Source organism: Camelus ferus, chromosome 6, assembly GCF_009834535.1.
Source record: "Camelus ferus isolate YT-003-E chromosome 6, BCGSAC_Cfer_1.0, whole genome shotgun sequence".
NCBI classification, from domain to species: Eukaryota; Metazoa; Chordata; class Mammalia; order Artiodactyla; family Camelidae; genus Camelus; species Camelus ferus.
In genome coordinates, this window is record NC_045701.1 from 52,940,098 (window position 1) to 52,967,418 (window position 27,321).

At 41.2% G+C, this 27,321-nt stretch overlaps 1 protein-coding gene across 1 annotated transcript in view; it reads left to right on the forward strand.

The window, feature by feature from the left end:
- The window catches only part of GNG2 (G protein subunit gamma 2), a 117,307-nt gene extending 99,700 nt beyond the window's left edge, over positions 1-17,607 (forward strand). Inside the window, exon 4 of the mRNA XM_032482034.1 lies at positions 14,378-17,607. Within this exon, the coding sequence (XP_032337925.1) occupies positions 14,378-14,506 (129 nt within the window). The 3' untranslated portion in view covers positions 14,507-17,607. The remainder of the gene's footprint in view (positions 1-14,377) is intronic.
- Positions 17,608-27,321: the final 9,714 nt, after the last annotated feature.

A 27,321-nucleotide genomic window follows, 5' to 3' on the forward strand; every position in this document is an offset into this window, starting at 1 on the left:
TTCTCAGTCACCAGTTTTGATTCTTCAATTCATCATTTCCATCGGTGTTTAAACACAGTGTTATCTCTCCATCTTAAATAAAACTTAAATTTCTTCTCTTGAAACCCCCCCCCACTTCCTCCCCTAGCAACTGCCTTATTTATTTGCTCTGCTTTGCAGCTTAACTTCTTGAAAAAAAATTGTCTGTATTCACTCTTAATAATTTCTCTTTTCCCTTTCTTTAGAAAAATTATTTTTACTCTGGAAGTAATCTCAAGGGTACAGAAGAATTTCAAGTACAATGCAAAGAATTTTGCTTTCCCCCGAACAATTTGAGAAAAGTTGCCAATAGATGCCCTTTCACCTCTGAATACTTTAATATTTCTTACAAGTAAAAACATTCTTCTACTTAATCATAATATAATCACCATGTATAGTTAACATTGATATATCACTACAGTCTACTCTTCAGACTCCGTTTAAGTACTGCAGATTATCCCAGTAATGTCCCTTTTTAGCAAAAGAACCCAGTTCAGAATCATGGGTTGCATTTAGCTGTCCTGTCAGGCAGAGTTCCTTAGACTTCCTTGACTCTTATGACCTTGATGTTTTTGAAGATCATAGGTCATTATTTTATAGAACGTCATTCAATTTGGGTTTGTCTGATATTTCTCTTTCTTTTAATTGTAAGATAGTTGATTTATAAAGTTGTGTTAGTTTTAGGTATACAGCAAAGTGATTCAGTTATATATACATATATATACACATATATATGTATATATATATATACATATGGTTTCTCAGATTCTTTTCCATGATAGGTTATTATAAAATGTTAAATATAGTTCCCTGTGCTATATAGTAGGTCCTTGTTATTTACCTATGTTATATATAGTGATGTGTATCTGCTGATATTTCTTTATGATTTAATTAAAGTAACAAAACTTTGACATTAATATCATAGGACTGGTGGTGTGTTCATCTCACTGCATTCTATCTGTGGTGCTTGATTTCAAATTGTCACTAACTGGTGATATTAATTTTAATTACTTGATTAAGGTGGTGTCTTCCAAGTTTCTCCATGTACAGTTATTCTTTGTCCATTTGTAGTTAATAAGTATTTGGAGTTTGGGGGAAGGAATTTGAGACTGTATAACTACCCCTTTCCTCAACATTCTATTTTTAAAAATTTAATTATATTGATATGGCCTCATGGTTTCCCCTTTTATTGAATGGTTTATAATCTGATACTATCATCATCAATTTTTAATGTTTAAATTAGCACAGACTAAATCATTGGCTACTATGTCCTTTTGACATGCCCTCTTCCTTTTTTGAGTACTCTCTTAGTTTTCAGTGCAAAAAGATGTTCTAAGTTCCTCTTGTTATTTCCCTGCCCCAGTCCTGGAATCATCCTTTTCTCCACAGAGCACTAGTTCCTTTGAGAATGGTATTTAGGAATCAAGCTCTAGATGCTAAGTGTGCTCACTGCTCAAGAGTTTCTGCTCCTGGGTCCTCTCAGTGGACAGAGTTAGAGAACACACACACATACACGCACACGCACACGCACATGCACACACACAGTTTTACATTTATATTTCTGTATCTATGTATATATGCTTATGTAACCACAAGTTCATATCAACATCACCAGGTCCTACCCTGCACCACAGGGTTCATTCCAGCTTTCTGCTTTCCATATTTGTAACTCCCCTCACTGTCAATGAGAAACCTGGCCCCCCTTATCCTTATTTGGTCACTTCCCATATATGGAACCAAGCTCCCCTCCATAACCTCTCTGCCTGACATGGAGGCCTTCACATCCCACTCCAGCTCCCTCACCAGGCTGCCTTCTGCACAGATGCTCTCCTCACCTTGTTCCAGCTCTGACACCCCCCTGTGGGCCCCTGACCTAGTGTGGACACTGCCTTGCTTGGTCCCCCCATAGCTTTTAAGCTTGAATTATTCATAAAGGAGGAGGTGGAGGGGGCCTCATTTGTTCTTATACCCATTTCACTCCCACCATTCCACAGAAGCGTCTCTCATCAAGGTCACCAGTGACTCCAGATTGCTAAATCTAATAATTCTCAGTTTTCATCTTGCCTGACCTATTGACAGCACTTGACGTGGTTGATGATTCCTTATGTCCTGAAGCACTTTCTTTATTTACTCTCAGTAACCCCCACTGTCAGAGGCTGCTCTGTCCAGACCTCCTTTGCTGATTCCTCTTACGCTCCTCGACTTCTTACATTGAGGTGTTCCAGGGTTCAATCCTTGATCCTTTCTTTTCTACCTAAATGTACTCCCTTGGTGATCTTGCTCATTCCCAAGGCTTTGTGTACCATCTCTATGGCCTCAAGTCCCAAATTTATGGCTGTAGTCCAGATCTCACTCCTGAACTCCAGCATTGTATATCTCATTAAGAGATGTTTCAGTTTCAACCTTTCTAAAATGGAACTCCTGATCTTCCCCGAAAAACTTCTCTCCCTGTTGCTGAAGTGATGGCAACTCCATCCTTCCATTTGATCAGTCCAAAAACTTAGAGTTAGCCTTAATTCTTATTTTTCATTCACACTGTATCTCTAACTCATCAGAAAATCCTCGTGGTTCTACATTCAAATGCTGCTTATTCAGAATTATATCACTTGGCACCACCTCTGCTGCTATTTCTCTGCTCTGAACCACTGTTACCCCTCACCTGGATCATGGCAATAGTCTCTAGTAGTCTCTGCTTCTACCCTCGACTCCCACGGAGTCCTCATCTCAACACAGCATCCATAGTGCTTCTTTAAAATATGTCAATGGCTCCTCATTTCTCTTACCATAACCTTCATTGCATAAGCTTTTACCCAAAGATTGATTACCTTCTCAATAAAGCCTTACTATTGCAATCTGTCTTTCATGCCCCCTCAACATGCATACACACACTCTTGATCCCTTTAACTCTGCTCTACTTTCCATTTTCTTATAAAACTTAATACCATCTAACATTCTCTGTAACTACTTATTATGTTTTATTTTCTATTCTCTCCATCCATCTACACAAATACTGTATAAGCAATTTGATTATGGTGAGCATTAGTGTAGTTTGATTCATATTTCTTCTTTTGGGGTTTGTTGAGTAACTTGAAACTGTGAATTTGTACTTTTCATAAAATTTGGAAATTTTCATCTATTATATGTTCAGATATTTTTTCTTTCCTCTCCTCCACACACCATCTTTCTCCTCTCCTTCAGAGACTCCAATTGTGTGTATATTAGACCACTTGAACTTTTCTTCTAGCTCAGTGTGCTTTCTTTGTTTGTTTGTTTTTCAGGCTGTTTTCTCCCTATGTATCACTTTGGAGCGTTCGTATTATTGTTTTTAAGTTCACTAATCTTTCTTCTGCAGTGTCAGATCTGGTGCTAATTCCATCCAGTGTGTTTTTTATCTCTAGAAATTTAATTTGGGTTTTTTTAAAAAATATCTTTCATGTCTCTTTTAATCATGTTTTTCTTTCTTTTTCTTAATTATATAGGCAATATTTACAATCACTATTTTAATAGCATCCTCATTTATTAATTTCATCAACTGTGTCAATTCTGGGTCTTCTTTGGATTAATTTTTCTCCTCATTGTGGGAGAGATTCTTCCTCTATTTATTTGTATGTCTGGATTTTTACTGGATTCCAGATGTGAATTTTATGTTGTGTCATACTGACATTTTTTGTATTCTTTAAAACTTTGGGGGTTTTGTAGTGTGGTACAATTAAGTTACTTGGAAACATTTTGACGTATTCAAGGCTTATTTTTTAAGCTTTGATAGGTGGGTCCACAACAGCCTCTAACCAAGGCCTATTTAGCACCATTACTAGATACACTTTTAGGGCTTTGCTTAATTGTCCATGTGTTGTGAGGTCTTTCTACTCTGGCCAATAGAGACACAAACTTCCAGTCCTGTGTGATCACCAGGGGTTGTTTCACTTGATCCTTTCTGAAATTCTTTGCACAACCTCAAGCAGTTTTTTCCCACATGTGCTGATTAGTATTCAAAAGGAATCCTCTGAAGGCCTCCAGAGCTGTGTGTGTGTGTATATATGTGTGTGTGTGTGTGTGTGTGTGTGTGTAGTTCTTTCTTCTCTATTACTCTCTCCTCAGCTTAAGGAGGTTCCTGGAGTCTTTTTGGGTAGCTCCTCCCTGTGCTGGGGCCTAGAACCCTTTTCAAGCAGAAAGCTGGGGCATTCTTGAGACTTGTCTCGTCTCCCTTCTCTCAGGGATTCCTGTCCTGTGCTGCCTGTTGCCCACCATTTAAAAAACATTTGTTCATATATTTTTTCCAGTTTTTGAGTTAAAGCAGAAGGGTTTAATTGGTCTCTGTTCCTCCATCATAGTCAGAATTAGAGGTCTAGAATACGGCATCATTTCCACAAGGACAGGAATCTTTGTTTATTTTCTTCCCTGATTATTCCAAGCCTCCAGAACTGTGTCTGCCATATTAGTTAAACTTTTTTTTTGTTTCTCTCTGTGTGTGTGTGTGTGTGTGTGTGTGTCTGTTTGCCTGGCATACTAGGTACTCAGTAAATATTAGTTGAATGGAGTAGTTGTTGAATAAGATTATGTTTGAGAACTTCTTTAGCAATTATTTGAGTGTCTCCTATGTGCCGGCACTCATGATGACAGTGGTAAATAAAGCAGATATGATTCCTGCCCTCATAGAGCAGAATGCCTAAAGGGAAATATCAAACAGCAAATAAACAAGCAAGGGTTGTAATTATAAACTGTGATGAGTTTTTTTTCTGTGAAAGAAAATAATGGAGTACATTGAGAATGAATGATGAAGAAAGTCATTTTTGGATGGGGTGGTCAGGGAAGACTCTGCCAAGAGGTGATACTTCAGCTGGCTCCTGAAGGAAGAGAAGGAGCCAGCCTGGTGAGGCAATGAGGAGAAGAATGTTCCAGAGAATTGAGTGTGTAAAGCTCTGAGGCAGAAAAGAACTTGGAGCTCTCACAAAATTGGAGGAGACCTTCCATGGGAGGGAAGAACACCATGACGTGCAACTAGAGAGATGGCAGGCCCGAAGCAGTCAGGACCCACAGGCTGTTTTTATGATATTTTGGCTTTCTGCAAAGCAGGGAAGCTATTGAAAGTTTTAAATAGGGGAGTGATATGAGCCAACACATATTTTAAAAATAACGTTTCTAGATGCAATATGGAGAATACTACTCCTGGCACGGTGGTAAAAGTAGGGAAATTATTTAGAACTGAGATTCTTAAAAATTTTTGTGCCCCTAGACCTGTTTGACAGTCTGCTGAAGCATATGTTCTCCTTCTGGAAATAATGTTTTTAAATTACAAAGGAAACTAATTTTATTAAAATATAGCTTATCAGAATATTTTTAGTAAAACATTTGTGATATAGTTAAATATACATACTTCTTTATTAGCTAATTATATAAGATATAATAGTGAGCCTATACTTATAAAGTGAAAGAACATAAATAAAATGTTAAGATATCTTCAATAACAGTAATGTGATGGAAAATATCTGATTTTTGTTGGTGACTAAGTCACAGAAGCAGTTAATGCTACTATATTGTGTTGTCTACATCTATTATGGAAAGAAATGTTAGATTTTCATCTGAGATTAGTGAAAACAAAGATGTAATTTGTTTTTGTCATTGAGCATCACAGACCACACCCATAATTCTATTCATGGATCTTGTCTTAGTCCGTTTGAGCTGCTATAACAGAATGCCCTACACTAGATGGTTATGAACAACAGAAATGTATTTCTCACAGTTCTGGAGGCTACAAGGCCAAGATCAAGGTGCCAGTAGATGTGGTGTCTGGTGAGGGCCTGGTTCGTAGAAAGCCATCTTCTCTCTGTGCCCTCACTTGGTTAAAGGGGCAAAGGAGCTCTTTGGGGTCTCTTTTATAAGACCACTAATCCCATTCATGAGGGGTCTACCCTCAGGACCTGATCACCCCAAAGGCCCTGCCTTCGAACACCATCACATTGGGGATTAGACTTCAACATGTGAATTTGGAACGGAAAAGGGATACAAATGTTCAATCTATAAAAGATCTCTTGGAAAGTTTTATTTAAGAGGTTATCAGTAATCATGGAAAAGAATATGGAGGATTGAACTAGGGTAGTCACAATAGAGATGACAGTAAGGAGACGAATTTGAGATATTTTTGTGGGCGCGTCCCTGTACAGTCTGTGTGTGCCCAGTGGCTTTGGTGGGAGAACTGTATTTGATGTGAACATAAGTCATGTCTTTCCTCAGGGTGTGCTGGCAGCTATCACCTTGGTAGGAGGTGGGGTTGAAGGTGGAGGGACTAGGAGTGGGGCCAGGTGTGAGCCAGGGCTTCCCGTCTTCTGAGCACTGTTATTGACCTAATGGGGGAGGGGGCAAGTCCCAAGTTACTGGAGCAGAAGCACTGAAGGTTGGGTCCAAGCTGGCTTTGTTCCCTTTAAGTGTGAGCTCTCCCTCCTCCCAGCACTGGCACCCTTGGGAGCAGTACTGGAGCAAGAGGATCCCATTAGGGCTCTCAGTATCAGACAGGGTACAGGTTGCTGTTGTCCAGCTTCAGAGTTTAGGGCTGTTTCTGATGTGCTGACTGTGTGAGGGTGGCTGCCCTGCCCTGCTCAGACACTGCTTCAGGTCTGAGCCACCTCTGTGTCTCACAGCCAACTTCTTTCTGTCATAGCAACCCTAACTCCAGTGTTGAGCTGCAATGTGAAGTAAGCAGGGCTGGAGCATTCACTCAGCTCAGGCTGGGGTGCACTGGGGTGGTCACGGGAAACCAGTCAGCTACCCACCACATCTACAATCAACTGACAGATGAACCAGTTTCAATCTGACCTCTCCACTCTGCTTCAGGAGCAGACAAGCATGTGCATGTGTTTCTTCCAAGTGGATGGAGTCCAGACTTCCCACAGCCCTCATGTTAAGTCTCACCAACCTCCAACCAGCCAAGGAGGCTTGTCTTCCCTGTGTCAGTCTCCAGGACTGGGGTCCCCAGTGTTTAGCTCGAACCACTCACTCCCCAAGGAGGATCTCTGCCCCTGCACTCTCCTCTTTCTTCTGAGTCCCCTCCATGGGGCACAGGTCCTGATTTGATTGCTCTCTTCCCTTCCTAACCAATTCCACATGGATCTTTCTTTTCAGCCTTGGTTGTAAAGCACTCTTTCTGCCAGTTTCCAGTTAGCTTTCAGTGAGAATTGTTCCACATGTAGATGTATTTTTGATGTGTTTATGAGAGGAGGTGAGTTCCACATCCTCCTACTCTGCCATCTTGATCTCCTCCAAAATTTGAGATATTTTTGGAAGAAGAACCTACAGGATGGAAAAGGGAGAGATTGCCTAGAGTTATTGGGAAAATCTTCACAGAAGAACTTAGGGATGTGAGATGGGAAAGAAGCTGTATGCAAAAATATTAGCAGGGATAGTCAGAAACAAGAAGATTCACCAGTCAGACTATTGCTATGACCCATTGTAAGGTAGGGACAAGGATGTGGGTTAAAAAGAAAGAGCATTCATAAAGATTAAATCAAGAACACTGAGACTCATGACTCGGATACTCACAAGCTGTGACAACCAGGGCAAACACCTAAGGAAGCCTCAATTCACATGTTAAAAATGAGGATAATAATAGCTTTTGACCCATGATATTATTATAAAGATTAAATAAAATACTGCATGTAAAGTGCTTAGCACAGTTCTGACATGTAGCAAGAACAGATAAATATTAGCAATTATTCTAATTACTGCTAGGATTCTGACATTGTGTTGAACCATCACCCAAAGGAGATTGCAGTCTAGTTGAAGAAACATGATAAAACACATTCTCTGTTTTTAGAAGGAAGTTGTTCAGAATCAAATGTCAAATATAAGATATAAGCAACTGTAAGCTATTAAATTGTGCCCAGTATAGTTCCTTCTGTACCAAGATTCTGAAAATTCTTGCCACATATTAGCATGTGAGCATTGCTAATGAGTAGGGATAGTGCTGGATCTCTTGTTGACAAGTAAATTTTAGATATTATTATTGTTCAGTCTCTGCTGCTTGCAGCTAAGCTCCTGTTTGGTGTAATAGTGACTATGGCTCAAAAGAGTTTTTAAAAAAAAGTAATTGAGATTCTGAAAGCTTGTTCTTTGCCTTCATTGAGGGAAGTTAAGAAATGAACAGCCTGTTTCCTTTCATTCCGTCATAAAAGCATTTCATAAAATGCACAAAGAATTTAAATCAACCTTTGGAACTAGCCCTACATTTGAGTAATTTATATGTAGATGATTGTGGCTTAATGGCAAAACATTAAGTTTCAAGCTCTTTTTCTGCTGTGTGCTATGCTGTATAACTTTGAACCACTCATGCAATGTGCCGAGCTTAAATTTTTCATCTGTAAAAGAAGGATAGCTATTCCTACCTCAGGACTATTTTGTATACCAAAAAAGAAAACTTAATGTCTGGAAAAAAATAGAAACGCAATAAAAATATTTTATAAGCAATTAATGCCACTTAAAGAGTGAGAATTTAAGCCAAAACCTGTAACAAGAGACTAAGAAGGCCACTATATAATGATAAATGCATCATTGTATTAAAAGCATTATAAGAGTTATAAATATATACACACTCAACAGCAGAGCACCTAAATATATTAAGCAAATATTAACAGACCAATACAATTATAGTAGAGGAATTACTACCCCACTTTCAACAATGGATAGATCATCCAGACAGAAAATCAATAAAGAAATGTTGAGCTATTCTTCAGAGCAAATGGACCTAACAGACACATACAAAACATTCCATCCAATAGCAGCAGAATACATTATTCTTAAGTGTACACGGAACATTCTCCAGGATAAGTCAAATGATAGGTCATAAAACACGTCTTGGCAAAATTAAGAAGATTGAAATCACACCAAGGATCTTTTCCAGTCATAGTTGTATAAAACTAGAAATCAGTAACAGGATTAAAACAGGAAAATTCACATGTAGAAATTAAACAACACACCTATGAACAACCAGCCAGTGGGTCAAAGAAGAAATCAAAAGAGAAATAAAAAAAATCTTGAAATAAAAAAAGGAAACAACATACCAAAATGTATGTGAGGTAGCAAAAGTAGTTCTAAGTGGGAAGTCTATAATGATAAACGCCTACATTAAGAAAAAAGAAAGATTTCAAATAAACAACCTAACTTTATACCTCAAGGAAACTAGAAAAAAAAAACAGCTTAAGCACAAAATTAGCAGAAGGAAGCAAAAAACAAAGATCAGAGCAGAAAAATAAAATAGAAACCATAAAACAACAGAAAATATCAGGAGAAACAAAGAGCTGGGTTTTTTTTTTTAAAGATAAAGTTGACAAACCTTTAACTAGATTAAGAAAAAAGAGAAAAGACTCAAATAAGTAAAATTGGAAATGAAAGGAAAGACATTACAAGTGATATCACAGAAATACAAAGGATACTGAGCTTACTATGAACAATTATATGCCAACAAACTGGATAACCTAAAAGACGTGGATAAGTTTTTAGAAACATGCAACCTACCATGACTGAAACATGAAGAAATAGAAAATCTGAGCAGGCCAATTATTAGTAAGGAGATCGAATCAGTAATCAAAACCTTTCCAACGAAGAAAATCTCAGGACCAGATAGCTTTCCTCATGTATTCTACCAAACATTTAAAAAATTAATGCCAATATTTAAACTCTTCCAAAAAATTGAAGAGGAGGGAACACTCCCAAACTCATTTTACAAGGCCAGCATTACCCTGACACCAAAGCCAGATAAGGACACTACAAGAAGTGTAAACTGTAAGTCAATATCCCTGACAAAATATGAATGCTAAAATTCCCAACAAAATATTAGCAAGCAAATTCAGTAGCACATTAAAAAGATCATACACTGCAAACAAGTGGGATTTATCCCTGAGTTACAAGGATGGTGAAATGTATACAAATCAATAAATGTGATACATCACGCTAATAGAATAAAAGATAAAAATCATATGATCATCTCAATAGATGCAGAAAGAAAATTTAACAAAATAAAACATCCTTTCATGATTTAAAAAAAAAAAACCTCTCAACACATTTGGTATAGAAGGAATGTACCTCAACATAATAAATTCTATGTATAACAAGCTCGCAGCTAACATCCTACTCAATGGGGAAAGATTAAAAGCTTTTCCTGTAAGATCAGAAATAAGACAAGGGTACCCACTCTCACAACTTCTATTCAACGTAGTCCTGGAAGTTCTAGCCAGAACAATCAAGGAAGAAAAAAATAAAAGAAAGATATCCAAATAGAAATGGAAGTAAAATTGTCTCTGTTCACAGATAATATGATCTTATATAGAGAAAATCCTAAAAATTTCACCCCCCAAAAAACAAAAAAACCCTGTTAGAACTAATGAATAAATTGAGTGAAGTAGCAGAATAAAAAAATCAACATACAAAAATCACTTGTGTTTATATACCCTAAGAATGAAATAGCTGAAAAAGAAATAAAGAAAATCCCATTCACAATAGCATCAAGAACAAAATACTTAGGAATAAATTTACACAAGGATTTGAAACATCCATACTCTGAAAAGTATAAGATCTTTGATGAAAGAAATTAAAGAAGACATAGATGGAAAGATATACTGTGTTCATGGGTCAGAATAATTAATACTGTTAAAATGTCCATCCTACCTAAAGCCATTCATAGATTCAGTGCAGTCTCTATCAAAATTCCAATGGCATTTCTCACAAAAATAAAAAAAATTTAAATTATAGCATTCATATGGAACCACAAAAGACCCCAGATAGCCAAAGCAATCCTGAGAAAGAGGAACAAAGCTGAAGTCATCCACTTCCTGATTTCAAACTATATTACAAAGCTATAGTAATCAAAACAGTATGGCATTCAATATAGACCTATAGAACAATGGAACAGAATCAAGAGCCCAGAAATAAACCCTAGCATATACCATCAGCTAATATTTGATAAAGGAGCCAAAATGTTCAATAGGACAAGGATAGTCTCTTCAATAAGTGGTGCTGGGAAAATTGGATAATCACATACAACAGAGTGAAATTGGACCCTTGCCTTATTTCAGTCACAAAAATTAACTCAAATTGTATCAAAGACTTCAATGTAAGACCTAAAACTATAAAACTTCTAGAGGAAAAGATAGGGAGTAAGCTCTTTGACAATAGTCTTGGCAATGATTTCTTGGATATGACACCAAAAGCACATGCAAAAGAAGCAAAAGTAATTATGTGGGACTGCACAAAACTAAAAAGCTTCCACACAGCAAAAGACACAGTCAACAAAATGAAAAGGTAACCTATGGAATGGGAGAAAATATTTGCAAATCTTGTATCTGATAAGGGGTTAATATCCAAAGGTATTTATATTAAAAAACTCATGCAAGGAAACAATCTGATTAAAATATGGGCAGAGGAGCTGAAGAGACATTATTCTAAAGAAGACATAAATGTTTAACAGGTATGTGAAAAGAGAACTCAACACCACTAATCAGGGAAATGCAAATTAAAACCAAAATGAGATATCCCTTCACACTCATTAGAAGCAATAACAAGTGTTGGTAAGGATATGGAGAGAAGGGAACCCTTGTGCACTGTTGGTGGGAATGTAAATTGACCTGGCCAACTATGAAAAACAGTGCAGAGTTTTCTCAAGAAATTAAAAACTACCATAGGATCCAGCAGTCCTACTTTTGTTATATGTATGTATATTTATTTATTTTCATTTTTATTTTTATTTCATAACTATACGTATATCAAATCAGGATCTCAGAGAGATATCTATACTTGCATTTTCATTGCAGCTCTATTCACAATAGTCAAAATGTGGCAACTACCTAAATGCCCATCCGTGGATGAATGAATAAAGAAGATGTGTTATATATTTACAGTGGAATATTATTCAGCCATGAGAAAGAAGGATATTCTGTCATTTGCAACATGGGTGGACTTTGAGGGCATTATGTTAAGTGATATATTAGAGAAAGATGAATACTGAATGATGTTACCTATGTGTAGAATCTAAAAAAGATGAACTTATAGAAACAGTAAAATGGTGTTTGCCACGGCCTGAGGGTTGAGGAATATGGGGAGATGGCAGTCAAAAAAAAGATACAAACTTTCAGTTGTAAGATGAGTAAGTTCTAATGTACAATCTGTTGACTGTGGTTACAATACTGTATTATATACTTGAAAGTTGCTAAGAGAGTAAATCTTAAATGTTCTCACCACAATAAAATGAAAAATAATTACGTGAAGTGATGGAGGTGTTAACTAACCCTCCTTTGGTAATCATTTCACAGTATAGAAATGTATCCAATCATTACACTGTAAACCTTAAACTCACACAAGGTAGTATGTCACATATCTCAATACAGCTAGAAAAAAATGATAAATAAAAATGATCTATAAAACATGATTTATAATTTTAAAAAATAGACTGACTTTTACACAAATATACTGTACTGGGCTGAATAGTGTCCCCTAAAGTTGATGCCTACCTAGAACTTTAGACTGTTACCTTATTTGGAAGTAGGGGGTATGTAGAGGTAATCAAGTTAAGAAGAGGTCATACTGGATTCGAGTGGCCAGATTCAGTGACTGGTGGGTAGAGTATTTGGACATAGATGCTGAGGAGAATTCCAGGTGAAGACAGACACCATGTGAAGGCCATGTGAAGGCCATATGAAGGTGGAGGCAGAGAGTGGAGTGATATTGACAAGCCAGGCTACACCAAGGATTGCCAGCAACCACCAGGCTCTAGCTGAGGATCTTGGAACAGATTCCCCCCTCAGAGCCTCCAGTAGGAACCAACCCTGCTGACCCTTTGATTTCAAACTTCTAGCCTCTAGCACTTACTGTGAGAGAATAATTCTTGGTTATTTTAAGCCACCTAGTTTGGGTTTTGCTGAGGCAGACAGAGGAAACAATTACACACACATCAATACCTGTACCTCTTTATATCAGTCAGGGTAGACTAGGTTTTGCTGCAGTAACAAAAGGCCCTCTCCTCCCATTCTTGGGGGCCTGTGACAACAAAGATAAACTTCTTCCACCATGTGTCCATTACAGTCAACTGCCACTCCACATCATTTTACCTGCAAGTAACCTCTACTTGGAATATTGCCTCTATCTTATCTGAGACAAAGGGAACATAGAGTCCAAAAATCCAAAGATTAATGGGATTAGAAGATGCAATTGATTCTCATTTCCAACCAATAAACTATAAAGTCGAAAAGCCTTTAAGTGACAAAAGTTCTAATCAACTCAATCCTGGGACAAGGAACAAATCAGAAGGATGACCACTATGTTTTATTAAAACCTCTGAATCACCTAAGGTTGGTTCACAATAAATTACTTCAGTTGGACAAAGTGGCAAAGGGAAAAGAACATGGCACACTATGCATTGGTTGTTGAAGCTTCTGCCCCAAAGTAACCCACATCACTTCTGTTCACATCTCGTTGGCCAGAGCAAGTCTGGTGTCATTGTGTGGGTATGCGTAATCCTCACAGAGGGAGGGGCAGTGAATCTTTTTAGCAATAATACAATCTCCCCATTCTTACAGAGGATTATCCTTTCAGTAGTCACTTCAAGAGGCCATTGTACTAGTACACTGATGTGGAAAAATTTTGGAGTGAAAATTCCAGAGCAAGTGTATTATGTCATAGAAGAAACTGACTATTGACTTCATGGTTTTTTGACCCCAAATGGATCGTCCACTTAGTCCGCAGATGTGGTGACAAATGACTTGTCATTTATTTCCCAAAATTAAATCCGCCCTAAGCAGTGAAAATTTGCTACTGTGGAGGAAAGGTACCCCAGGCGACTCCCAACAAGGAGCGACAAAAATGTTGTGAGAAATGGGAAAGAGGAGATCAGCATGGCTTTAGGCGTCCCTAGCACAGTTCCTGAAGAGAGAGGCACAGCTCCAGTATGACAGCAATGCCTAGAAGGCTTACTCTGTGCCAGGCACTAAATGATTTACGTGGATTATCTCATTTAATCCTTGCCGCCAGGTCTGGGACCAGGCTGAGGGAAGCGACCCACCTGGCGCACAGAATTTAAGGAGACACCCACTCTAGGGGCTGTGCAAATATGGTGTTGATACTTGCATGGCCCTGGCCATGAGCGCCTCCTGCAGTGCGGTGCCCTCTGTGCCTCCCTCACCTCACCCTAATCACGGATCTGCTTTCAACAATCTTCCCTTCTTCACACATGAGGAAACAGAGGCTTATGGAAGATGAGCATCTTGCTGCGCTTGAACCCGGGCAGCTGGACATCCAAGCCCGAGCCTTGACTCACTGCGCCTGCACCAGTGCTTTCGTCGGTGCCTGGTCTAAAGTTTGGTTGTTTTGTCGTCTTTTCCAGGTGTCCAAGGCAGCTGCAGATTTGATGGCTTACTGTGAAGCGCATGCCAAGGAAGATCCCCTCCTGACGCCTGTTCCGGCTTCAGAGAACCCATTTAGGGAGAAGAAGTTTTTCTGTGCTATCCTTTAAGTCTTCGAGTGGGGCCTGAGGAGCCTCGGGGCTCCAGGGACACTGATGTAGAGTTTTTAGCAAAGTGGGCGCCTTTCTAGTCCACAGCATTTAAAGAGAGAGAGGAGAACCATCCTGGAAACTCCAGGCTATGCATGTTTAAAGAAGTTGATCCACACCCCGAGTTAAGAGATCTGATGTCTGCAGAGCTGCCTGGAGGAGGGGAATGTGTAAAGATAAAATCGGTGTCATTTCTTTCCCGCTCCCTCCCCAAACCTTATGTTCCTGCTTCATATTTAAAAAAAATAAAAATTAAAACAGACAGCTGTACTGAGCTAAGATATGTATGACCTTGGAATGAATATTGCCTTTAGAATACCCTCTGACAAGCTGAGTCGTCCAGTGTCGCCACAGTTCGGTGTAATGGCATTGATGTTTCGTCGTTGTGCCTTTTTCTTTTTCCCTTCTCTCCTGCCCCTCCTTCCATCCCCCACCCCCATTAGAGTAGTGAAGGGATAAGACTGGACTTGTCTGTAAAACTGAACTCCAAGGATGATCACCCAAAGGGTTTAGGGAGATGTTCCCTGTGGTTTATCCTCATTGTAATAATAACAGCAAATGCCGGTTGTCTGTGTTCTTTTATCACTATTCCTAACATTTGTACATGATAGCTTTGATTCTGCAAGTAAAAGTAAATCCTGTGTTGTGACTGGTGCTTTCATATATTTGTGACAGTTTTTGAGTAATACTGCATGAAAATGTCCCTATGTTACATCCATTCAGAAGTTTCGTTGTTTTACTATAAAGTTTGGAAAAGGAATGAGAGACATGAAGCTGGGGAGGAAAACACTCAGTATCTTGGAAATTGAGATTACTTCAGAGCCTTAGCCTTGCCTAAAATACCTCCGAGTTAACGGTTGCGTCAATGGTGGCCTCCTCGATGTATTTTCCAGCATCCAAAGCATTTTGATTTTATTCAGGACCCAGGGCAGCCCAGGTAACGCCAAGCAGCAGAGGCAAGGATTCACCCTTAGTTGGGAAATGCTTTTGTCACAGAGTAAGAGCAAATTCCTTTTCCCTGAATCACAGAAATTATAGACTGAGGGAAGGCTTTGTGTGCTCTTCTTAGCGAGAAAGAAACGTGGCCCTCATTCGTTGAAGTAGCAGGAGAAATATCCAAACGACTCCAGACTAGCGCTACTCTCAGTATCCTGGCTATTCACCCGCCAGGGAGAAGGGGGCAGGTGCCGCCCTGCAGCAGCTCCACCACGAAGTGTTCTTGTTTTGTTTTTGCCCCTGAGATGGCCTTTGGTTTTCACTCAACAAAATTTTTAGTAGAACCTTCGCTTTGTTTTTCTCCGCTTTATTAGAGTCGCTCTGTCTTTATTTACAACGTCCTTGCAGCTTGAGCTCTCTCTTCCCAAGAGATGATGTTGACAGTGACTTTTCTTTGTGGCTCTTGCCTCCACCAGTAATGGGAGGCCCTGGAAGTCCTTCTCACTTTTTTCTGTGTCATTCCTAGGCAAATGAGGGCTCTTTTACAGCTCCTTGTTTGCTTCGAAATCCCAAAAGTCCATTTCTGAATTAATTTTATTCTCTTTCCATTCTCTTCCTCCCATTTAAAAAAAAAAAAAAAAAAAAGGTGGAAAGGAAGGGAAAAAGGCTTAATATGCCAAGGACAGATTTTGAAACAGACTTGATTAATATTTTCCTTAGCTCCTTGTATGAGCATAATGGTAAAAGAATCAATACATCCAATTAAAACTCATGCCTAGGGAGCTAGGGAAGAGAATACTGAGACACTGTGAAATGTATGAATGCACTTCTGTAACCAGATACTTCTGTTCAAACCTTGGGATTCTGTTACAGTCATGGGACACTGATGAAGATTTAGAGGGGAAAAAACCTTGGCAGAGTATTAAACTACGGTATTGTACCATTGGCTTAGTAATACTGTGGAATCAGTTAAAACCCAACCACGTTTTTCAAATGAGCCAAAATAGGAATTGAGTATGTGGTCACATAAAAACAACTGTGAATAAAGCACCCTTTGGTGGTGATGAAGGCATTATTATAAGACCCTGATGCTTTTCATAATCCATAATCCATTTATTTTTCTCAGAAGACCTCTTTGTATTTTCATGTAAATCTAGACGTTTGGAGCAATTAAAATGGCATTAAAACTTTTAGGAATACAACTCTGTAATTAAAAGTTAAGGAAGTTCCAAACTGCATTTGACCTTGTTTATCAAAGGAGAAAGAAGGCAGAAAATACACAGCCATCAGATACTAAGTTTAAGAAAAATATGTTAGCTTTTTCCTAATTTCATGTCCTACTTTATGGAATTATAATGCCAGAGTTTTTATATGAGTTTTAACTTACTGGTAGTTTTACTTGTTAAGAGGGAAATAACTTTTTGATGACTTATGCCTCTAAAGAGTTTTAATTCTTTTAGAAATTTTACAATCATTTTCACCAGCATAATTTTATCTTAAAGGGTAACCAATAGGAAAACTTAGCTCAATCATTCAAGGCCCTAATTTATGTATGTAATATATTGGATAGTAATGAAAATCTGCCATGGAACTCATTAAACAGTAGTAATAACCCTTGTATTTATAATGCAAACTCTGTTAAGAAAAAAACAGTCTTCATCATCCTCAATATTAAATCTGCTTTCTTTTTTTTCTTTCAATTTTAAACCAAGTGCTATTTAATTTAAGCCAGAGGTTGCGAATCAGTACTTTGAACTAAGGCTAATTTTGCTAATAATATTTGAAAGAGATTGCTTACCAAGGAAAAATTAAAAATTGTTTCTCCATACTCTCCTATTCTCAAAAGGAATTTTGAGAAACCAAGCATGCTGTCTTAGGGGACTTTGTACTTTTTTTTTTAATATTTGCTTCTAGCTGCTCCTGGCAATGGTGAATTGTTACATATACATTAATGTTTTCCCAGACCGAGAATTGTTCCCATTTTTCCTATTTAAGATCTATGGAGTGTGTCTTTCAAAGAGAAAGGAATACAGAAATATTAAAGCAGAAGAACCTGAATGTGATGTGTACATTTTCATCCCATGTGGACAGTGTATTTGTTTTAATAAATGGAATTTTCAGATTCATTTCATATGCAGTTGATTTTATTGTGAAGGCCTGTGGACCACCTCACGCATCCATTCTGTGGTTAATTTGAGAAAGATGCTGACATGTAACAAGATGGATGAAGCAACAGGAATTCATGGATTTTCTTTAGGGTTAGGTTAATAGAGGCACCTAAGGAAGGAAAAACTGTCTTTAAAAGCCTTTCTCCCTGAGGGAGGCGGAGAAAGGTCGATGGAAGGATCCAGGCTCTGGCAGGCTGGGTGGGCCGTGAGGACAGGTGAGCTGCACTTGCACGTGAACATGCTGTAGGTGTGCCGCAGCGGGACTTTTCCTTTACAACAACAACAACAACAACAAAATGAACGCAGAAGGGCTCTTTTCCATAAGCTCTCGTGACTTGAAAGGAGTACTGGAGAAAGTAAATACTTAGCACTCTACAGTCACAGCTCCTCAGAGATATTCTGAGTCAAGAAAGCCCTCTGTATGTCCCTCACATGATGCTAGTAATCGCTCCTGTTAGTAAAGAAGGAGATGCTGGATCTCCTGGGACGTGTGCCTGCCACAGAAGCGTCTTTAAACCTCTGATGAAGGGACCACTTGGAGTCTGTGGATTCCTCTACTTACATCACTGTTTCTCAGACTGTGGCCCCTGGGTTACCTGCTTCAGAATCACCTGGAATGCCTATTAAAAAGGCAGACACTGGGGCCCCCCCAAACTCAGAATTGCTAGCGTTTGTTCAAAAGAACATGCACTCTGCTGTGTGCTATAGGCTGAGGGCCACTAATTTAAGTACTCGCGACAGCTGGCTTTTCATTATGCCTCACAAAAGGCACAAACTCACTGTAAACATGCTGACTCTTATTCCCACAGCTACAGGAAGTGGCTGCCCTGGAGTGAACATGTGACCTGTGGCTGAGACTCTCAGCAGCTCCTGGACCTGAGACGCTGGGAGGAGGCGGCTGGTGGGTTTTAACTGTGCTCCTGTTCTGTTGGGCCCCCGGCGGAGGATTGCCTCCAGCTCTGGTTCTTTAATAAGCTGCTCACATTTTTGACAGCGCTCATGATGACGTGGGAATTGGAGCTGGGTCAGCTCCAATCCACAAATTGCAAATAATTTGCCAAGGGAAATCCCTTTCCCTTCGGTTCTGCCCCAAATCTACATTTTCTTCTATTTAGAACCAGGAGACTCAGGCAGAATTTATTTTTACTGAAGAGGGTCACGAGCGCCCGGGCCTTTCCTCAGTATGCACTCCTACTATTTCTCCACATGCATAATGAAGGAAGCCGGAGGCGGGGCGCACCTCCACCCCAAGGTGACAGAGAGATGGTACCTGGTGGCCTCAGTGCATACTGAGCACATGCAAGAGCCCATGCAGCATAAGCTAGAGAATGAGAACGAAGCCCCAGGGTTCTGTGTGACCTTCGCCAAGTCCTTTAACTCTCCATGCTATAAAAGGGTCAGGTGTACCTGATTCACACAGTTGTCTAAGCCAAATGAAAGAAGGCAGGTAAAGGGCATCAGGAAGGAAGAGGTGATGAAGAATCACTATGCCCCACTGGCACAATTTCGAGGAGAGGAAAAGTCTAGATCACTCCTTCTCACCTTGTGACCCACCGCTGTCACCCCCGACTCTCATCTCCTCTCACTCTAAGCCATCCCACTTAACCCTGAGTATTCATAATCAGGACTCTCTTGGTTGCTGGTGGCAGGAACCTAGCTGAAACTGGCTAATAACGGAAGAGCTCAGAAATAGGGTCCACTTCAGGTTCGGCTGGATCCAGGTGCTCAGATGATCTCATCAGACGTCTCTTCATTCTCTTGACTCTGCTTTCCTCTGTGCTGGTTTAATTCTCAGACAGGCTCTTTCCCTGAAGCATCAGGAGAGTGTCAGCAGCTCCAGGCTTGCATCTCACCCGTTTAGCAATGACCGAAGAAAGATAACAGCAGCTCCAGTGAAAGTCTCTGGCTGTATCCCTGAGACACTTCCTAAGACTTTTGTTGGCTGGATCTTATTCATGTACCCACTCATCCCTGAACCTGGGCATAGAGGTAGGGTCACTGCGCCACATGGGCAGGACGGAGTTTCCAAGGACATTGAAGTATTTGTACTAGAGAAAGGTAAAGGGCAAAAATAACTGGTGCCAACCACATCTTGCCAGACTCACTGACGTAACTCAGACCTCACCACACCTAGCATCTCAGAGTAATCTGGCTCCCAGTGCTTCTGTCAACCTATCAGATCCACGTGCAACTGCCTGGCTGGCAAGGCCCTGGGAAGTCAAGCCCACACAACTATTCCTACTTTTTCTCCTAAACACTCCCTTGGTTCATCCTGTCTCCTGTAAATCTAACATCTTCTATCCTACCTCCATGCCTTTGCTTAGGAGGTGACCCCCTCAGGAAAGCCATCACTCAACTCCCCAAGTAAACAAATCTCATTTTTGAGCCTAGTCTGAATTCCATGCTGTCTGTCAATGACTTGGGGACTTAACCTGTTACTTTCCTTGCTCAACCCTTGTCATCGGCGCCAAACAACTTAGCATTTGACTGTGTTGGAGGCTTATGCTAAGGTAGACACCGCGGGCCCTGCCTTTGTGGAGCTCGTGGTTTAGTGGGGGAAACAGACATGTAAATGGTAATTGTCTCACAGTGAGAAGTTCTAGGACACAGGAAGCTGAGGGGAGGAGGGCAGAGGTGGATTACCAATCCAAAGAGGGGAGAATCTGGTCTCTCGGGGTAAGCTATAGTTTTCCAGGGAGTAGAGAACACCAGCTGCACAGGCCTTTCTTTAATGCTCCTCAGTGACTCAGTACCTAGCACAGCACTTGGGAACACAGTAAGTACTCTGCAGTGGTTGTTGATGGGTTGAGCACGGGACAGATGCCTGCAGAGAAATGGGACAAGGCAGGGGCATAACTGTAAAAACTGGTCTAGTGAGCTTGCCACAGGCAGCGAGAACCAAGCTCTCCCTGCACGATGGTCAGCAGTCAGCTCTGTGCATGGAAGGTTGGACCAAGCTGCAGGGAGCTTGTGACCTCTTGTCCTCCAACTAATTCCTGCTCCAGGGCCCCATGACTTCATTCTCTTTAGCTGGCAGCCCCTTGGCCTAGAAGATATTGCCCCTTTCCAACCTGGATGTGAGATTTTGGGGCCCCTGTGGGCCCAGGGGCCAGAGGAAATACACTGCTGACTGCATTACCTTAATTTCAGCCCCAGGGAAGGGGTCCATTCCATTATCCACTGAGAACACCATCTCTAATTGCCCTCCACTGTGTCCACATGTAGCTTTTAAAATTTAGATTTAAATTAACTAGAATTGAATAAAATGAAAAAATTGAGTTCCTCCGCCCCACTAACCATATTTCAAGTGCCCAGGTGCCACGTGCAGCTAGGGCCCAGTGGAATGGACGTCAGAGACAGAGAAACTTCCCATCGTTTTGGGAAGTTCTATTGGCCAGGGCTGCTGCAGAGTGATGGTGAGCAGCCTTTCTTCCACCCCATGCAAATGACAGAATATGCCTTCTTGTACCCAAATTTTGACAACACACACACACAAAGGGAGGAAGTAAAAATACTATAATAACCCATAATAATCATAACAGTTGGCCACAGGGCAAGGTATCATGGTATAAAGGAGACCAGCTGTGGGCTATGCGTCATTCCTGGAGTCCCCTAAGCCGTAAATGTACCCCTGTCCTTTTCATTCAAGAAAGTGCGAAGGTAAAAATCATGACAGTGATGATGATAATTACAGTGACAGCAAACATAAAGCGAACACTCAATAGGCACTTAACTATGCGCCAAGCATGATGCTAAACATTGTATAGACACCCTTGCATTTAATTCTCACAGTAACTCTACAACATGGACATTACTGATTTCCCAGAGCAGACATCTTTGGACTCATGTCACATCCAGTGACCCACTTCTGATTTCAGCCACAGCTATAGTGATGACTCATTCTTCCCCCAGGGGGGGTGGGCAGTCCACAACCAATGAGGATGAGAGTCTGGATAAATATCTCAGGCGCCCACCTTTCAGAGGATGATTCGGGGGTACACTCGTAGGATTTCTCATAGGGTCTCTGGCAAGCCTGAGTCTCAATTGACCAGAATAGTAACCAGCCCAATAACACATCATACTGGCTTTTCCTCCGTATCTGTTTCATTTTCTTTCCTCCTACATTTCTGCTTTCTGAGATCACTCTCACCACCAGCCCTAGTAAACTAACTGTATCCAAGTCCTTGACTCTGGCTCTGCACTGGGGGTGCTCTAATTCTCCTCCATTTTATAGACAAGGAATTTGGTTTAGAAAGGCTGACATTTCCCGAAGTCCCTGCTGCTGTTAAGTGGGAAATCAAGGACATGGACCTACATCTGTCTTGATTTGCAACAATTTACCTCCAATTTACTGTCTTATAGTACAATTTGGAGTGCAAGTACCTCAGAGGGAGGTGATAAGAAAAGTTCTGAATCTGATCTTATTTATAGAATAAGCAGATTGTTTGTAAACTTCAATCTTCTGAATCACTTTTCTAGAATGAAGAAACCCACGAACTCTTCCTTGACAGTACTTAACCTTTTCTTCACTATAGTCATCTGGGACCTTGAAAGTATTCACCTGGCACGGAAAATAGTTCCTGCACAAGGAAAACCAAGAAGGGCGATTTATCAGGGAAGGTCCAGGGTTTCTTTTATCTCCAGGACTTGCAGGAGGGGGAAATCCCTCCCTTTCTAGCATCTGCTCCCTTGTGATCTCAGAGCCCCATGACCCTCCAAGGGTCAGAAGCAGGGTGCGTGAGTGGCAGTGGAGGCTTCTGTTAGCAGATGGAGGGACCCCTAAATTAGGAGGCCTGCCAAAGTGTGGGGTCTTGCCACCAACTGTGAAAGAATTCGCACAGCAGAGGCAGAGGGATGAAGTGAACAGTGATCTTATTGCTCAGAAGGGGAAATGGAAGAAAAGCGCTCCAGAGAGGAAAAGGTGCTCGAGTGGGGAGCTGTCAGGCAAGCTGGGCAGTTGGGACAGCTCCACCAGGGTCGGGCCATGTGGACTGTTATGAGAGGCTTCCACCATCTTGCCCTCCTTCCGGGTGTGATGGAGCCAATCAGTTCTTGTTCAAGTTTTTCAGTCCTTGTATGGACTTTTCTGGTTGTCATGGTAATCGTCAAGTGTCACGGTGCTGGGGGGTGTGTCATTTAGCGTGCTAATACATTACAATGAGCATATAACGAGGCTCCAGGTCCACTGGGTCAAATCCTCCGCCGTCTTGGACTGGGTGGGCTCTATCAGTTCTTGTTTTTTCCTCTGCAGCTGCCTCCTAGGACTTAGAGAAGAGTAATTGGTTTCTAATCGAAGGAGGGGCAGGGGTGTGATCCTGGGGCCAATAGCTTTGGTAGCAAAAAGGAAAGCTGCTTTTAATCAGAATGCCTGCAATCCCATCCCCCCAGAAAACCATCTCCAAAGATTCTGTTCAGCCATGAAAGGTTTAAAGGGAAATGAAGGAATAATCTCAGAGATAGGCGGTCAGAGTCATTGCCCCCAAAGTGCCTGCGGGCGTGTCCTGATAAACCGCTTGAGCCTGGGCTTCTGTGACTCTGGGAGGCCCGGGGACGTCAGCTTTTCTATAAACAAGAGGTAGGCGACTGGGGGGGTTGGTGGGGGTGGACTCACAGGATTCTGCACCCTTTCACTTCCAGGGGCTTCTTGAAAAGGATCAGGAAAGAATCCCAGGACAAAGGCTCTTGCAAATGCAGCTTCAAATTCTCACCCAGAGCTGGCGTCTTGGGAAAGGATGAGAATGGTGCTCACTTCCTTCCCCCAGTCCCCCCCACCCCATTTCCTGTCCCTACTCCAAGAATCCGCAGCATCCCACTCCAGCTTGGAACACAGAAGCCCAGCATAGAGCCACACATGTTGCTGCACTTACATCCTCACGCTCATGAGGAAAAGCTTACTGTTCCCAGAATGCTTGGGAAAGCAAACCGTCACTCTCAGAAGGGGGTCGGCATGAGGTACTGGTACATCCCACCCCCTCAAAGTCACTACTCCCACCTGCATTTATTCACTTTACTACAGCAGTTCTCAGAGAGTGTTCCAGGAACTCTTGAGGGTCCCTGAGATCCTTCCTTTCAGGGGGTCCGCTAGGTCCAAACTATTGTTATAACAATACTAGGATGTTAGTTGCCTCTTCTAGGCTCATTTGTGAGTGTAGAATGCAGATTTTAGAGGCTACATGATACTGCTATCATATCAGATTGAATGCAAACACACACAGGTGAGAATTCAGCTGTCTTCTATTAAGCTGATTATTTAAAAGATTTGCAAAATTGTAAAACAATGCCACTCTTCTCATATTTTTTGTTTTGGAAAACGTTATTTATGTTGACATGTAATAGGTTTCTTATTGTTATTTTCAATGAATTCATAAATGCGTATGTTAAGAAAAATTTTCAGTTTTAATTTCTAATATGGTAAATAACAATAGATATAATCTCCTAAACCAAAGTCTTAATAATTCAAGAAGTTTGTCAATAACTTTTAAAAGTGAAAAGGATTCCTTAGACCACAGAGTTTGAGAAAGCCTGCCTTGTTGAGTTTTCGAGCCCAACCCCTCATTTGGCAGGTGGGAAAATTTAAGTGTCATTAAAACCATATAGCTGTTTAGTGGCAGAGTTGTGAACAGAATTTGAGTAAAGAGAAGATGACTCAAAAAGAGGGAGACAGAAGTGTTTTATGCTGTCCCTCTGGCTGCTGTTCAAATGTTTTCTAGGAAAACATCCCTGAATTCAATTTCACAGTTACACAGCATGTTAAGAAATGAATTTTCACCAAAAAAGGGTAAAAATCATGACTCACACAGGTGTAAAATAAACACATGTCAAAGATTTTATTTAATTCATGGTTGAGAAGGAAACCAGGCAGATGTTACAATAGGGTCAATGCAAATGTCAGAGAGCAGAGACATTTCGAGATCAGGAATACCAATGTGGATTTGCAAATGGATATAAAACTGGCCTCACTCACAAAGAGGAAGGGAAGCCCGTTGCACCTCCACTAGACATGCTTTTGAGCTACAACAGCAGATTTGAGAAGTTGGGGCAGAAACTATTCAAACTATGAAAGTGAAAATGCCTATCATTTCCAGAAAAAATTTGCCAACTCTTGTTTTAGAATGACTTTCTGCATGAACATTGAGAATAATTTCTCAGGAACCCAGAGTAAAAAGTTCTGAAGGACTTCAACATAGCATGACCTAAATATGGCAGGTTTCAGAATTATTTGGGGGGAAATTCTGTTATTGCAGGAGTCTTGGTAAGAAGGCAAAACCTGAACAGAGGCTTTAAATTTTCTTCTGAGCACCACTTTGGGTAGGTTCTCCCACTGGATTTCCTGCCTTTGGCTCCTCTATCACTCCGTGGCTGTTCTGGTTTATGTCCTGTGGAAGCTCTGCTTGCATTTACCATTAATTACAATCATTAAAATTAAGTGGTGCCTCCTGTGTGGGAATTTTCCAGTCCCTGACAGGAAGACGCTTCTAAAGGAGTCCTGTTTCTCAAGAGCACCCTCTGCTGGTCAGTTCTCAGAAGGCATCTCATCATGGCGTTTGCATCTTCAGGTGGGTTTTGACGCCAGGAAGAAGCCAAAGGCGGCTTTTCTTTGTGGGGAAGGTAATTAGGTTTTATTTATTTATTTAAATGGAGGTACTGGGGGTTGAACCCAAGACCTCACACATGCAAAGGCAGCTTTTGATCTAGAGACAAAAGTATTTGGGGCAGTGCCTCCAGGCTAGGTCAAGTTTTTCCCTTCCCTGTACGTGGGTGTTAACATCTAAAGATACAGAACTTCTTTATCATCGAACTTGATGAGATAACGAAACTTGCTTTGAATGCAAACTGACAATTGCCTAGATAGGCAGGAGAAGCCTGGAACACACAGCCTTGCAGAATGCTGGCTTTCAAGCCACCTGTTTCTATGGCAAAGCTGTGTTCATTGTTTACCTCCATAAGGAAATCTGATAGTGTCTTGACAGGGGAAGGGCAAGGTTTGATTTATTAAGACTTTGAGGTCTGGTTTAAGGCAGATCAGGGAGGCCTAGTTAGGACTGTGTAAGGATTATGGTATAATGGGCTAGCATTGGTGAACACAGCCAAGTAAAACCAGTCTGGCAAGTAAACTGTCTCCTGATGACTTGAGACTTGCAAGAAATTTCTACAGTGAAACAAAGATTTACCACTTTGCTTTTCCAAGGTAAGAGTCTCTGGAATAGTAAAATTATGCTAATGAGAAAGTGACATGTTAATACAGATAGTAAGCTGTGGGGGTTGGGGATCACTGGTTTGGGTTCTAGGCTTCTTAAGATGTTGAGTGTTGTCTAAGAGGCCTGGGAGGTGGGCAGAGCTAGCAACCTGGTGACTCAAATGTTGGGCCTGCTCTGGGCCTCCAGATTTGTCTGGGGTGACTGGAGCTGTGTTTATAACTCTTCGTATTTGGATGTGGGAACCCTGCAGGTATAAGGGAGCCAGTGAAATAAACCAGAATATGTCACCCCAAAATGCACCTCATTGACATAAAAGTTATTTTTCACTAAAGACAATTAAGAAGCAGCGCACTCAGAAAAACTCCCCCCCACCCCCCTTTTTTTTTGCCTAAAGGCAAGAAATTCTCCCTTTACTGGAGATAGACTCCTGTCAGCCCAGAGGTGGCACCAGACGAATCTGCAAACAAACTTTGTTAAACTAACCCTTATTCTTGTTGAGGAAGATGAGGACTGCTTGCCAAGTTGGACTATCCCTATCCGGAATTCCTCTGTCTTGTCAATTTTTCTCAAATTGATTGATTCTTTACCTATAAAAGTATAAAAGCTTCCTGGTTTGGTCACTTTGAGTCTTTATTCTCTCGTGAAGACTCCCATGTACATGTGAAAATTAAAAAAAAAAAGTGTGCTTTTCTCCTGTTAATCTGTCAGTATAATTTTGAGACCCAGCCAAGGACCATAAGGGGGTCAAGGAAAGCTTTTTCTTCCCCCTCACTTATCAGGAAAAAAGTTGATCTCCGTACGCTGCCTGAGTGCTGGTTTTACAGGAGTATCTACATTGGGCGCTGAGCAGCCAGGGTGAGTGAGAGACCACCCTATCCTCTGTGCAGGGAGCAGCCCTGCAGAGGCCCTGCCCTCACTGAAGAGCTCCTGCAGGTGCAGACAACAGGGCCTAGGCTTGGCTGGATGCAGAGAAAAGCCAAGGAACCTGCACAGGGTTGACATGAGAGCCAGGATTCCACGGGTGCTGGGAGCCCTCCAACTGGGAAAGGAGGAGCTGCGGGGAGGTCTCCCAGGCAGGGAGGCTGCAGAGCCCCCTGCTGGTAGGGGTGGCGACGGTTCTGTGTGGCTGGAGTCCAGTGTGCTTTGGAAACAAGGGAGGAAAGGAAGTCTGGGGCCAGGTGCTCGAGGCCCTTGTTCGCAGAGATGTTGAGCTTGATTCTGGAGGTGGAAGGGAGCCTTTGAAAAAGTTTTAGCAGCAATGTGCTAAACATGCTAATTATTCTACTTGTTATTTAGGATTCCACTCCTGCCGGGAGGCTGTAACAGCAGTAACAGACAGAGGGCCTTCACGAAGAAAGTGGCCAGGAGGATGGAGAGGAGGAAAAAGCCACAATAAAGAGGATGAAGCAGGAGAATCACCATGCTCTGACAACCCACTACATGTGAGGATAAGGAAGAGAAGGTTTTCAAGCTT